This window comes from Rhododendron vialii, chromosome 6a (assembly GCF_030253575.1).
Source record: "Rhododendron vialii isolate Sample 1 chromosome 6a, ASM3025357v1".
Taxonomy (NCBI): Eukaryota; Viridiplantae; Streptophyta; class Magnoliopsida; order Ericales; family Ericaceae; genus Rhododendron; species Rhododendron vialii.
Window position 1 is genome coordinate 33,184,982 of NC_080562.1, and position 14,551 is coordinate 33,199,532.

The 14,551-nt window shown below is 37.7% G+C and overlaps 2 protein-coding genes across 2 annotated transcripts in view; both read right to left on the bottom strand.

Annotated features, from left to right (window-relative positions):
• Positions 1 to 12,996, bottom strand: part of LOC131330670 (fumarate hydratase 1, mitochondrial-like) — an 89,765-nt gene extending 76,769 nt beyond the window's left edge. Inside the window, exon 1 of the mRNA XM_058364338.1 lies at positions 12,819 to 12,996. Within this exon, the coding sequence (XP_058220321.1) occupies positions 12,819 to 12,964 (146 nt within the window). The 5' untranslated portion in view covers positions 12,965 to 12,996. The remainder of the gene's footprint in view (positions 1 to 12,818) is intronic.
• LOC131330709 (fumarate hydratase 1, mitochondrial-like) lies at positions 5,938 to 12,584 on the bottom strand. The gene is made up of 16 exons (XM_058364385.1): positions 12,351 to 12,584; positions 12,055 to 12,164; positions 11,867 to 11,943; positions 10,628 to 10,635; positions 9,499 to 9,597; positions 9,304 to 9,354; positions 9,171 to 9,220; positions 8,386 to 8,467; positions 8,192 to 8,286; positions 8,052 to 8,118; positions 7,897 to 7,947; positions 7,597 to 7,692; positions 6,806 to 6,904; positions 6,661 to 6,690; positions 6,452 to 6,517; positions 5,938 to 6,299 (listed from the first exon to the last, which is right to left on the bottom strand). Exons 1-16 carry the CDS (start codon positions 12,567 to 12,569, stop codon positions 6,213 to 6,215), a joined length of 1,287 nt encoding a protein of 428 aa, XP_058220368.1. The 5' UTR covers positions 12,570 to 12,584; the 3' UTR covers positions 5,938 to 6,212.
• Positions 12,997 to 14,551: the final 1,555 nt, after the last annotated feature.

The window sequence follows — 14,551 nt, forward strand, 5'->3', positions numbered from 1 at the left end:
TAAAGATTCATTACATTAGCTTGGGAAACAATTTCCCAACAAAAACTACGTAAAAGAGTCCGACTAATTGGATTCATTGAAAAATAACTAATGTAATTCTGTTTTCCCCTACAAGCTTTTACCAAGCTTTTACAAATGTAAAAGCTTTCGCAAACAAGCCGTCTATGTTGTTTTAGATCCGGGTAGTGCCGCGAACCTTAATAAGTAAAACCCTTTTCCCGAAACAATACTTGCATGTACAAACCAACCACAACCACCCCCAGTTCAAAAGCTGAAAGGCTATCAAATTACCGATCATGAATCTTCTGACTGTTGTATTGTGGGCTCGGGCTCATCAAGAACTCTAATCGGCCTCCAACCGGATTCTTCTCTAGGCAATCTCAATGCAACAAAGTGCAGAGCATCACTTTTCACCTGATAAATGTGACATGCCCATGGATATGAATTTGGTGCTGACCAAATCTTTTGGTCTTCAAATACTGTCTCCTCGGCAATTGATTCAGCCACACAATACACTAAAATTAGAATCTGGCTCTTCAAAACTGGGCACAGCTATGCATCCCAGAGAAACAAAACCGTCTGGAGCATGTGGGTGCCGTATGGATATGGGGTTTGCGTAATTGTCCGGGCAATTCCTCCATACCTGCACGACTGTTGACACTATTATTCCACATTCCGAACAACTCTGGAAATCAACATTCCTCATTAGCAAAAGTGAAAGAGAGAATTGAGTAGGGGTTCTGGCTTGCACATATGTTGAAGTTGATGAAGACATTGCCACTTCAAAGGAAAAAGAAACAGGTGCTTGCACGTGCGTATGGGTGTGCTTGTGCATTTAGATCTTAACGGGTTTCCTCAGAAACCATGCATTCTGGATCTTTTGTGAAGGGAAAAGAAAACGACAAAGTAAGGAAAATGCTACATGTGAAGACAAGAAATGTGAGCACGTGAGCGGATGCAAATATACTAGCTTGCACGGGAAAGAATAGGTGTCAATTTTGTAGAGATGTGAGCACGTGAGCTGGTGCATGTGTGCTCTTGTTTTCCGGGAAGAGACAAGAAAATATAAGAAACAAAAGGCAAAGGAACTAGTTATGGACAAGTGTAATGTTTTTAGATTTATTGGACAAGTCGGGTTGTACAATAAAGAAGGAAAAGGGGTGAGGAATTCTCTCCCATCTTGGGATATAGAGGGGAACAACAAAAGAGGTTTAAAGGGAAGTTTTGGTACACACAAAGGAAGGGGGAAAAAAGAATAAAAGGGGGAAGTTGGTAGAGGGGAAAAAGGTAGGTAAAATAGAGAGAGGAAGGTTAAAATACCAAAAAAGGTTAAAATACCCCACGATTAATTGTTGTTTTGCAATATCATCCAGCCTCATATCCAAGATATTAGGATCAACCTTTATAACCAGCTTCAAAAGACCAGTGAATACAGGCTGAAAAGTGCCATAGGACAAGCCACTAGCGAAAAGGAAAACCAGAATATATGAGAAGAGAGGAGTTATGATCACCCTCCTGATCCAAGAACAATAAAAAAAAGCAATTTCCAAGAAACTCTTAGTGGCGACAGACATCCTAGACAGGTGACAAGTTTCACATAAATAATTTGATTAAGAGACTTTATAGGAGAATCATCTAACAGAAAAAGCAAACAAAACATTTCAACTTCAGCTGCGTACAAACATGCAATAAAATAATTCTTAGTCTATGCGTATCTCTGGATCAACTTGCATGATACTAGAATTTTGCGGAAGCCGATCTAGTTGAAGGTGGTTATAGAAAACCACAAAAGCCCAGATACTTGGCTCATGAATGCTAAGCCTCCAACACTTATCTGTTACCTATCAAAACAAAATAATCGAGTATATTAAATATCATTCTTTCGCATGCCACATGGTAAAATTTCAGTTGTGGGAATGCTATTAAGAAACATTATCCATATGTACACATATGGATAGACCTGGACACCATCAGGGTTCTCATTGCGAATTGTTATAGTCATCTTGAAAACAGGATGATGCATATCAATGGTCTGCTCAGGTGCCAACAACACAGGCATTGGTGTCAAAGGGAGCTGGTTGTCAAAGGGAGCTGGTTGTCAAGATACCTCGCATGGTTTTATGGTACATCGCGCGGTGTACCTTCTCATTGACAGCCCACTATTATTACTCAGAATCTCGCACGGTATAACTGACTACATCGTACATTCTTCGTCAAAATATCGTACGGTGTAGCTTCAGGCATATTTCAGAATAACTACATATTTCCAAGATGAAGAAAACCATTGATCCAAACAGCTTTCTTTATATTACTTTTATTGATTTTTCCATAAAACAGTTTGCAAACCCTTTTTGATGCACTAGATCATTGAGAATGATCATGAAAACCTCCTTTAGAAGACAAAAGACGTGGTTTTTAAATGAAGCTTCATTCTGAAATGCACCTGCAACAATCTCTCAGTAACATTAGCGTAGCCAACAGCGGATAGATGTGATCCATAGGCGGACTTACCAAGGGACACGTGGGGTCACGTGCCCCCACACCCTCCCATACAATTTTTTTCAACTAAGGTTTTCTCTTGTTTGATTTAGGGTTGTAAAGTATATTTCGCAACAATTATGGATCTTTTTATGATAATTCAAGATGTGTATAATGTAGAGATTGTCAAATAATTTGTCATCACAAAAAATCAAGTTAATCGGACACTAATAACAGCCTGATAAGAACATTTCAATTTAAAGTCTAATCAATATAGATTTTTTACTGGACAATTTATATGACGATCCCTATCATATGAATGGTTTGGATTGACGAGGGGAGATATAATTGTGGACAAATTGCACTTGCAGGGAATCAGGTCCTTTTATTAAATTAGGAAGAAAAAAATAATGCTTAAGAGGAACATAACATTAAAATAAAATTTTAAAAAATGTATTTCGCTGCTTCACCACTCAAATGAAAGAATCTAGCAGAGAATACATATATGTGAATATATTCGAAAACTTTTGGAATGATGTATAATTGTAGTTGACGGTGTAATTCTTCAAGATTAAGAATAATTATGTGCCCCCACTATAAATAATTTCTGGATCCGCCACTGATGTGATCAAGACAAACAATACAAACGAATGATGAAAAACATAACACCGTACGTCGGATTCCACTACATCATGCGGTGTATCACAACACCGCACGGTATAATGTTTCCAGTACAGTTACTGATTTTTGTTTTGTTTTACTTCTGAAAATGATTTTTAAGTCAACACTTAACACGAACAGGTTTTGTGTTAAGTGTGACTATAGAAAGCTCCCCTCAGGGCTAAGACTAGGGGAAATACAAGTAAAATGTGTTTTTTTCCTTGATTTTTGGAGGTACATCTATTATTGGACTAGTTATAGATGGTCGAGTCTCCTACACTGTGGCTTCGTAGTGTTCAAGGAGTTCAAAAAATGCATCTCCATTGCGTATAGAAGTTGTTTACCCATGCAGCAATGAAGCATAGGTAAACGAAAAAAGTTCTCAAAGGATTTTATAAGAATAGTTTTCTATGGACCTCTTCCAAATAATTTCCTCCACTGTTTTTCTACATAAAAATGTGGGAGGCTATATCAATATTTGGGACATAAAAATGTAGGAGGCTATATCAATATTAACCCAAATGAACAGCCATGTCATTAAAAAGATCCAAAAGACAAGCTAAGCAGAGAAAAGCCTCAAGAATAGTGTTTTTCCAGGACATTGGATCATTATTACCTCCAGTACCAGATCAGTGGCGTACCCAGAAATTTGACATAATGGGAGCACCAATTTTCTTTGTAACACCATAATATATGAGTTACAATTAAGCACATTTACACCAAAATAATTTTAGCATTCATGATAATGTAAGAATTTTAAAGTATATATGTATTTTAACAAGTTACTTGGACAAACTTGCGCACCTTAACTATATGCGATAAAACAAAATTATCATATGTTCATCATCTATTTTTCTTATTAACTGTACAATTACAAGTTTCGGGGACTAAAATGTACAAATACAATGTGCGGATTTATATTGGGGAGTGGGGAAACCTTGGTTGTGAAAGAGTTTCTAGTAGATTTTGTAAAAAAACAAAACAATCTTAATAGAGTGGGACTCGAACCCACATCTTTTATTTCTAAAAGAGAGCCATCTACCACTGCACCAAACACTAACTTCTTGCACATGTTGGATATCTATAATATATATCTATATTATAAAACATAGCGATTTTTGTCCATACATATAAGCCCAGCACCCTTTACAACCGTCCGATCAATATTTCATGTTAGTTGTAGCCATTGATTATAAAACAGAGCGATTTTTGTCTATACATATAAACCCAGCACCCTTTACAACCATCCGATCAATATTTCATGTTAGTTGTAGCCATCTAATCGAGAGAATACTTTCTAATATACTTCCTAATATAAACTCCCCTAACCTTATGACCGGTAAATCCTTTCAATTGATAGCTTTTACATTGTTTCCTTAAAAAGGCTTTTCTATTTAATTTTCCTACATCCAACTCAATAATTTCCTTTTAGGTTGATTTTTCTACTTTAAAAAACGAAACAAACATTTTTTGATTCATACGCTAAAAGGAAACATTCTTTATTTTTTAAAGTTGATAATTACGTTGTTTCCTCAAAACGGAGTAGCATGTACATACGTTTTCCTTCAACAATGAATCTACGTTTTTTCTTAATAATCTAATTCGTAAGCTTCTCCAAGAAAGAGAAGTAATCAGCTTCCTTCATACCTTGATTGGAGAAAGAGAGAGGGTCATTACCTCTACTTTGTCAGAACAAGAGGTAATCAAATCTTTTTATTTTTCCAGTATTCTAATGTTTCTACACGTTCTCTCCCGCTCTCTAGGTTAGATGTTTTGAGGCAATTTCGTGTCATGTTGTCTAGAGTAGTACACTGTTTCTCTCCATGAATAATTTTTTTTAAGTTGTAATAAAAAATGTTGTGTCGCGCCATTTTTTTTGATCGACGTATTGTGTCGTGCCTTTAGGCATGGGCAATCACGAAATCCACGATACTGTTGTTGGAGCTTTTCTATGGTCATGACAGGATTAGTGTTAATTGAATTAGTGGTTTGGTTTGCGATGATATTGATTTTTATATTCCTAAATGTGTATGGATTGGTGTATGATCTGCGTAATTGTACATGTCTTCCAGTTTTTTGTTAATACAAATCTTGCTTATCTACAATGAAGGCTTCACTACTTATTATGAGTCAATTGTGGGATAAAAAATTTGTGAGACAGGTTGTCGGTCAGATTTTGATTCGCTAAATTATGATCAATGTTGTAACGACTCGAATTGGGACGTTACAAATATAGTTGAGATTCTGATTATAATTCTGACCCATTGTTGGTTTCGGTCAACCCTTAAGGATTCAAGGGTAAGGACCTTAAGTTTTTTTTGTAGTCTAATATGTTATTTGTTAATGGGAGGAAAAAAAAAAAGAACATTTTTATTTTCCTTTCATGTACTTCCTTTTTGATAACTCAGATGTTCATGTCAATTTTTGCGCACCTCAACAAATCTTGAGGGCTCCACCACCCACTTGCAGGGAGTTGAAGAGAGTACTCAACACTGACAATACCTCAAAGTTAGCCCCAACAATCTGATGATATGAATCTGTTACTTTATTGATGATTGCCGTGAAGTTGTAGTTGATATAGCTGCTATGGGTTACCCGACTCTCCTCTCCTCTCTACCAAGGTAATTTGGGGCTTTTGGCATCATTGTTTGCGTTGTGCCTATAAAACGTGCAGGGGCGCGCATGTGGTCTTATTGCACGTGTTAGAGTTAATAAATTATTACACTGAGTTTGATTTTTCTTGGACTTTGATTGTGCTCTAACGTAGACGGGCTCACTTGAAATTTAACAAAATGGAGTACCTATTATCATCTATTACTTTTCTATTTTCTCTAATTCCATTCACTTTTGGGTTAAAAATATGTTGTGTCGTGCTTTCAGGCACGGGCATCCACTAGTACATATACAAATTTGGGAATTTTTTTTAAAACGGACATGGGGCACGTGACCCCACATGCCCCAAGGTGTCTGCCCCTGCACCAGATGGAGGAAAATGGTGCGAAACAATACCTCATTGAAACTATTTGGGGGACTAGGGATCATCACAAACTTTGAAAGCATATATATCATGCTAGTTAGTCTGAGGGACCTATCATTTTCTCTGGAACTACAAGTTTGTCGAACTCTTCAGCGCTCAGTACTCCAAGTTTTAGTGCAGCTTCCTGCAAGATTGAAACTCCGTCAGCACGAGCAAGAACATCGTTCGAAAATTTGACAAGGTTAATTCATTGGATTCCTAAATGCGAGTAATGGGGAAAAATTAAATTGCCAAAAGACATCCCAGTATGACATAAAAATGCTAGAGAGCCGTCACCTTCAGAGTGCTTCCCTCCTTGAGGGCTTTCTTGGCAACTGCTGCAGCATTGTCGTAACCAATTTTCTGAAATGAAGCAACGTGAGATATTATCCAAAACCAAAATTTTCCCCACACACACACGCAGAGAGAGAGAGAGAGAGAGAGAGAGAGAGAGAGAGAGAGAGGCGCAGAAAAGGTTCAGCTTAAACATGTGAGGGGTAACTTACAGGGTTTAAAGCTGTGACGAGCATTAGCGACTGAAGTGAATTCCAGAAAAATAACGAGAAACAAGAAATAATTAATTTGTAGTTCGATTTAACAAGCATTGGTCGAATAAGGCAAAAAAATCCTTAGTGGCCTTCGCCGACGTACCTCAGGCAGTAATTTTGAAATCCTTTCCCTATTGGCTTGAATTCCCCTTACACAATTCTTTTCGAAAGAAGCAGATGCATCCCCTATCAATCTCACTGACTGTAAGCAATGCATCATAAATAAGTAATGAAAAATGAATCCAAAGGCATTCACAGGACTCTATGAAAGTCCATGTGAACTACTATTAAGATAATATAACATTCTAGGCATCTCCACAATGCATGAACCATTGGGTAATGTGAGAAATGGACCAGGTTAGGTCAACTTTAATTACTGCCTTTTTTTTTCCCTCGAAGGAACAGTCAGATTTTGGGAACTTTTCTAAAACAAAAGTCGGTCCACTGTAATCGTAGCATGCATTTACCACAAAGATTTAAAGCAATTCATGTTGTTACTTGGTACCAGTTCAGTTCTTCCTAGAGAGGCTCTTCAATTTCAGAATGTAAAGGCTACACTCAAAGGATACTAGTAGAGGGAATCCAATCAGTACCCGAAAATGTACAGATAATTACAAATAATTTTGGAAATATTGAAATGGTTATAAACCACAACTTTCAAAAGAATAGAAGATGTTAAAATTCATTTCCTTCTCTAATAAAGCACTTGAGCAAACTTCAAACAGTTAAAGCCTTGATACTATCAGTGAACTCTCCAACAGAAGTAATACCAGTCTAGAGCTAGCGGTGGCTAACTATCAGATGCAATAGGGTCATCGCGGCTACTAAATCGAACATTCTAAATTATGCGCTCTCCAAAAACAATCACAAACATAAAATGCTAACAGAACTTACATGTAGAAGAGCGTTAGCAATCATAGGCTTGAAAACATTCAACTGAAAATGGCCATTTGATCCTCCCACCGAAACGGCAACATGGTTTCCCATGACCTAAGATGCACAAAGTTAGTTGCTTGAGTGAAAAAACACAAAAAGAAATTGATAGTGATACGAACTAAAACAATGTCATAGAAGCATAAGTAAAAGTCACGACTACATGTTTTGGGGCAAGTATTATTGTATTTCCAAAAGCATCCAAGGCATACTCCAGACATTTAAAATCTAAGTAAACAGGAATAAGACACTGAACCTTACTTGAGCACAAACCATAGTAAGGGCCTCGCACTGGGTAGGGTTCACTTTCCCCTGAAATAGAGTAAGAGCACACAAAGTAAGTTTCCTTTTAATTTTTTTTCCTGATTCTCTGTGGACTAGCCAAAATCAGAAATGAGAGAGGATAAAGGTCTTACAGGCATAATACTACTGCCAGGTTCATTTTCAGGAAGAATGAGTTCACCAAGGCCACAACGTGGACCACTGGACCATGAAACAATGTAAACACACAGAAGTTATCAGTGTAAACACTGTGTTAACAGATGAAAATGCATACCTTCCTAACAACCGCATGTCATTTGCAATCTTCATCAGGGAAGTAGCAATTGTGTTCAAGGCTCCACTAGTTTCAACAAAAGCATCATGTGCAGCCTGGCATTACCAAAAATCATTAGAAGAGGCAAAACTGATTTGTCATTAGGAGACAAAATATGAAAACCGCAACAAAATGCAGGGGACCCAAAGGATAACCAGTGCTTCAAATTTATTTTTTGCTGTGACCAACGGCAAGTTTGTTTCTTCAGCTACTGCTGCAGCGATCTTTACATCAAACCTGAAAAGGTCACGATATTGAGAAATGGAGTCCGCAACACAAACCAAACCAATCATCATTATAGACTTCACTAAGACCACATGTGTAGTGAGATTTTGGAACTTTGGTGCTCATGACCAGGTGACAAACCATCTTCTCCTTCAAACAACTAGGACAAAGCTACTTCTCTACCCTACTGATTCTTGGGAATGGTATCCATTCAGATAAAATTAAAAACTTAGCTTTCAGACAACTTAGACTAGTTTCCTTCTCTAACACTTAACCGATTCTTTGGGGAAAATTTCCTATCAAGAATTTGCACAATTATTGAGACCCTGAAAAGAAAAATGCAAATTCCCTTGTGCTATTTCTCAAACCCCATGTTCCAAGTACTTTGGCCATTTTGTCAATGTATTCACTATATTCTCACAACACCATTCTGTATAACTTCAAGTCCAAGGATCCTATATGTTAACACCAGTTCAACAATTAAGACAAATGGATATGTGAGTAGTTTTCAAATGAACTGCATCAAGAACAAACGATTCTAACCTTGAGTCTAGTTTGTGCATGCACGTAGAACAAGTACATTGCAAAAACACCGGTCATAGAAAGCTTAAACTACAAGACTCAAGAGAAACAAGACCAACAGACTGAACACAGAATCCGAAGTCTCATCGAAGTAGGTGAAAGGTCTCAAGCACCAAATAAAGCAGGCGTCTACCCTTTTTTGGTGTTCAATCCAGTCCCTATAGCAGTGCCACCCTGCGCAAGCTGCTCATGCAACCTCTAACCTGTTAGATCTTTAGTAGAAGTAGAATAGAATCACCAGACATAAACAACCACTAACTGCCAACCTGATACATATGAGGAAGGGTGCACAGGACTCGGTCAATTCCATATTTCACCTGCAACCAGAGCTCATTCTGTAAGGAATCCCTTCACATGTAATGAAGGCTTTCGCCATTCTTTCAAGTGGGTCAAAATCAAAACCAAATCCGCTGTAAAGTAATAAACAACACTGGAAAAGTTTGGTAGCAAAATAAGCTTACTTGCGTGGTGTAGCCACTAAACTCTTGCCCCAAAGTCAAAGGTGTTGCATCTTGAGTGTGACCACGCCTAATTTTTATGATATCTTTGAACTCCACTGACTAGCAAAACCAAATAAGCTTGATAGATAGCAGTCTTTGCAGATATAACTGAAGTATACATGTATCATTACAAAACGACAAAGATAGAAGCATGACAACCAAAACATAACACATAAAGACAAGGTCAGAACGCTTCACCAAATTACTATTAGACAGACAATAGTTCTTATGAATCAGGGTAAAAAAGGATCTAACCATAACTTGCATAATTGATAGGAGAAGGACCGCCAATTCAAAAGCCACCTTAGCTTTTGTAGGTAATGGGCTCGCACGCCCATGTGACACCACATCATCTCCCTACCCTCCCCTAGCAATGATCTCCCATTCAAGCCTCATGAGGTGACATCTGGACCAACGCAAATCCCCAAACAGTCTGTTAGGTACGGTTAGTTCTCCCACCATCAGGTCAACGAACCTTCTAACGAAATGCACCATCTCCTCCACTTGTGCTGGTGCACTCGGTCTTCCCCCATCACTGCCCTGTGGATCTTCCACTTGAGTCTATTTCTCACCTGATATGCATTTGATCCGTCTAAACTTGCCTAAGTGGCGAGCCTAGGTTAGTAGGGTGAGTATAGGGCATAGAAACAGCCTTTGAAATGGTACAACAGTCATGAGGCACCGCAAAAATCTCTTAAATCTTGGGTTCTGGTGACTTAGTTGATAGGCTTAGGGGATGTGTCTTGACCCAATTTTCAGTAGATGGACTTGCATCTTTACAATACTTAGATAAGACTACAGAAATTGTGATAGAGACACGTGAAGTGCTCCATAGCACCTCAACACCACATAGCATGCCAACCAATATAGTCTCTTACTTGGAGACATGAGAGTCCGATGCCATAATAATAGCGATGGCTACCTCCAAATGTTGAGCTAGCAAAGGAAGCACCTGTCCACACAACCAGGTGAGTTCGCCTCCATGGCTTGACCCTCCTATATTTAGGAAATAACCTTTGCCTTGCACACAACATAGCCATCTCCTTCCCACTAAACCTTATACCCTGATTCTCCAGCTCCAAGCCTCCACTTTTCTGTCTCTCCCCTCCGAGACCAAAAGAACCTCACTCAGTTCACCGACTCCACCCTGACTACCCAACGCCAGCTCAGTGACCGTCATGCTTCCCTCAAGGCTCCCTCCGCAGTCCCATAGAGCCTCCATCGCCCACATATCCTAAAGCCTACTACAAGATATGATATTTACAATGGTGGATAAACTCATGGTGAGATGACTCTATGCCCAAGGTGGTACAAAATTGACGTAAAAAGACCAAACAAAAACTTTCCGGAACACCAAATTCAAGTTGACAAACAAACCCATGTTGAATTGGAGCTTGGTATAGTCAGAGGCATTATGTAACGGGTAATAAGACAGTCAGACAGATGAAAATTTGCAGGCCTGCGATTACACTCCCCATAATTTTTAAGGTTGCTAGTTGATTGCACCTTTTTTTGCAAGTGTAACCTTTCTAGTTTCTTTTCTTGGGGGTCTCTATGAGGAACACAATTAAAGAAATTTGATTTCACCTGCATTCCTATACTGAGTACTGATGACTAAAAAATGTGACTAGTTTCTTTTCCATATCCTTTTGCAAAATAGATTTGCTCATGGGATTATCCCCATGGTGTACGATGTTTGCAGATGATATTGTCTTTATAGATGAAACCGCTAGAGGTGTTGATACAAAATTAGAAATTTGGAGGGAAGCATTAGAGTCAAAGGGTTTTCGGACAAGTAGGAGCAAAACTGAGTATATGGTGTGCAAGTTTAGTGGTACCACCTATGAAGCACCGACACCTCTAGAGGTCGAAATATCGCAGTGTCGGACACGGAGACACGGCGGGGACACGTATGGGACATGCCACGTGGCGTGTCCCATAATTTAATTTAAATTTCTTACCGGGACACGGCTGGGGACACGGGAGAGACACTGATGGGGACACGGTAGGGGCCAAATTGTAATTTTTAAAAAAAATTGAGGGCCAAATTGTAATTTTTTAAAAATCAAATTGTAATCTTTTTAAAAAAATTTGGGGCCAAATTACTGATATCTATTTTCATCTCACCACATACGCGTACCATTTTCACAGTAAACAATCTTCCACAGGATGTTTCAATTTTCTTTTTAAAAGTAATTGTTGCAGAATAGTAAGAAGCAGTAATTTTTGTGCATAAAAAGAAGATATACTGCATGTACCGTATCATCATAAAAAAAAAACTTCCCTCAGCTAATAGACAAAATAGAGTTTCCGAAGAACAGAAAATAACTTCCCTCAGCCTGCAAACGTTTCATCTTCAGTATTAATGTCGAATTTATTTCCGTTGCAGCAGCGATGTGCATCACCTGTAAAATTAAACCATCCACAAGAGAGCAGATCAATTTCTGCAGATGAATAGTCAGTTATACAGTTTACAACACTCAGGAATTCTCAATGCTATGCTTTATTAGGCTTATCGTTGGGAATGTGTCATTAGAAGATTGTGATCTGTTTACGTGGTCATTTGGATGCACAAAATTTTCACCTCGTTGATGGCCAAGAATTTCAGCTGCTCTATTTGCAATAACCTGGAAGTACATTCATTGGAAATAGAGCAAATTGAAAAATTCTAGTACCGGTAATCAGTACTGGAGGAGATGAAAACGTTAACTTCATCTGAAAAAATATGGAAGTAACAGTAAACTCAGTAAAAATAGGGAAAAAAAAAAAAAAAAAGATAAAGAAAGTTAACCCCTAAAAAAATTGTACATTACCTCATTGGCATTCATATTACTTTGGGTCCCACTACCAGTCTGCCACACAACCAGTGGAAAATGGTCATTTAGCTTTCCTTCAGCCACCTCTTGAGCTGCTTGCATAATTGCTTTCCCAATGGATGGATCAAGACCATATTCCATGTTGACCTGCAGTTGGGCACAATTAAAGTTCATCTGAGTCAATTTGGAAAGAGAATGTTCATATCCTACTAGCATCTCGATACAATAGATCAAAGCCAATTTAATTGTTGTAAATCTGAACATCTAGCAGCTAGCTTAGCATGATTTTTACAGGAACTAATAAGATCAGGAGGGGTACATAAAAGCAAATTCTGGCACTTGCAGTGAGGCGACTACTTTTTAGTCAAAATATGAATTTCCAAATATTACGTGAACAAAAAACAGCTACAAAAGTAAGCAATGCGCGGCAGTTGAAGGTAGTAAATGAGAAAGAAAGTAACCAACTTATCAGAAGGAACAATGATCGGTCCAAACGTGTCTCTTTCTTCCCTGAAAGAAGTTGAAAACGATCTCCAGCAAGCACTGAAGCGCAACAAGGACGTGGTCGTCGATCCGCCCGAGAGGCGACGAGATGCAATGAAGATCGCCATGCCTTTTAGCTATCTCTCAAATCTAGTCCTGCGACAACGAACACAAAACTTTTTTACTGTACTAGCTTTATTTATCTCTTCAAAAGAAAACTTTTAACTTCAAAGCTCTAATTTAACTATAAATTGAATCTTTCGGCTGAATCATATTTAGTTGCTTCAGACTAGGGGTGACAAATGAGCGGGTTTCGGTTAAATTAAATAAGTTGTATACGGGTTGAGTCTTTAATGGGTCATTGACCAATTTAGAATCCATTAATTATGAGCTTAATTATTTACATGAGCACATACACTAGACTTCGGTCATTCCGGTCCTCAAATTTGTAGATCTTTGTAATTGTCTCTTTTGTATATGTGCAGGGAACGCTGCTACAGGTACAGCAGATGCTGTATAGCAGCCGCACGGAAATCATTTTTGTGCCAGTCTTGGGTTTCGCAAAGATAATCGGAACCGTTCATTTTGTTCAAAATACTTCGTTTATGGTCTCTGTAAAAAATCATCTCAATCCGATATCGGGAAGGGTGTTTACGGATCATCCAACTTTGCTTCAAAATTGCCATATCCCACTGTTGCTTCAAGTCAAAAAATTGGAAATTCTCTGTCAAATGAAATTTCTCCTCCTAATTATATTTTAAAGTTCTAATAAAACTATACTAGATTCAAATATGAGGCTAAATTTCAGTTTTTTAATTTATCTATATACCTTAAATATATACATGCAAATTGAATAGACAGACAAGGATCGATTTTAAGTGTTTGACAGAAATTTATTCAAATATTACTCCATCCATCCCATTTTAGTAGTCTCCTATAAAAATACGTGTAATTTTTGAATAAAAAATAAGGCACTTTAGTTCATAATTTTTTTAAAATTTTTTTCACAAAAAAATTTCGTGCAATTTTTGAATAAAAAATAAAGCACTTTAGTTCATAATTTTTTTAAAAAAGTTTTCACAAAAAAATTAAAGAACTAATCGTGATCTTTCATTTGGTTTGAAGAAATTTGGAATATTGTGTACAAAAGTGTGTTATTTTTTATTAGAAAATTGAACGTTTTTCGTAGGGGACTATCATTTTGGGATGGTGGAATTTCTAAAAACCAGCCAGTGAATCTAAAGAAACAAAAATGTTTATGACACGGGAGACAAAAGTGGAATATCTACTTGCAGCTTAAAACATGAAAATAATGCACTATAACTTACAAAAAAAATAAAAATACACTAACATAATTTTAAAAAAAAAGTAAAAGTACTTTTGATCATTCGGATATCATGGCTTACGGCTTACCTCTTTTCTTATACGTTACTAAGCGAAATGATGAAGATGTCACCAGAAATCCAGTCTTTGTGTTGCTAGATGATTAGAAGGCCAGCCGGGACTCAAAAGAGAATAGTGGGATATGGCAATTCCAGGAAGGAGAGAGAGAGAGAGAGAGAGAGAGAGAGAGAGTTGATTTTAGCATTGAAGAATTCATTTCAGTTGTGTAAATTTAGTTTTGTCAAACGTGATTGTAATAGGGCTATACATGCTTGTGCAAAGAAAGTTCTTTCTTGTAGTTTGTCTTGTCTATGGACAACTACCTTGCCCCC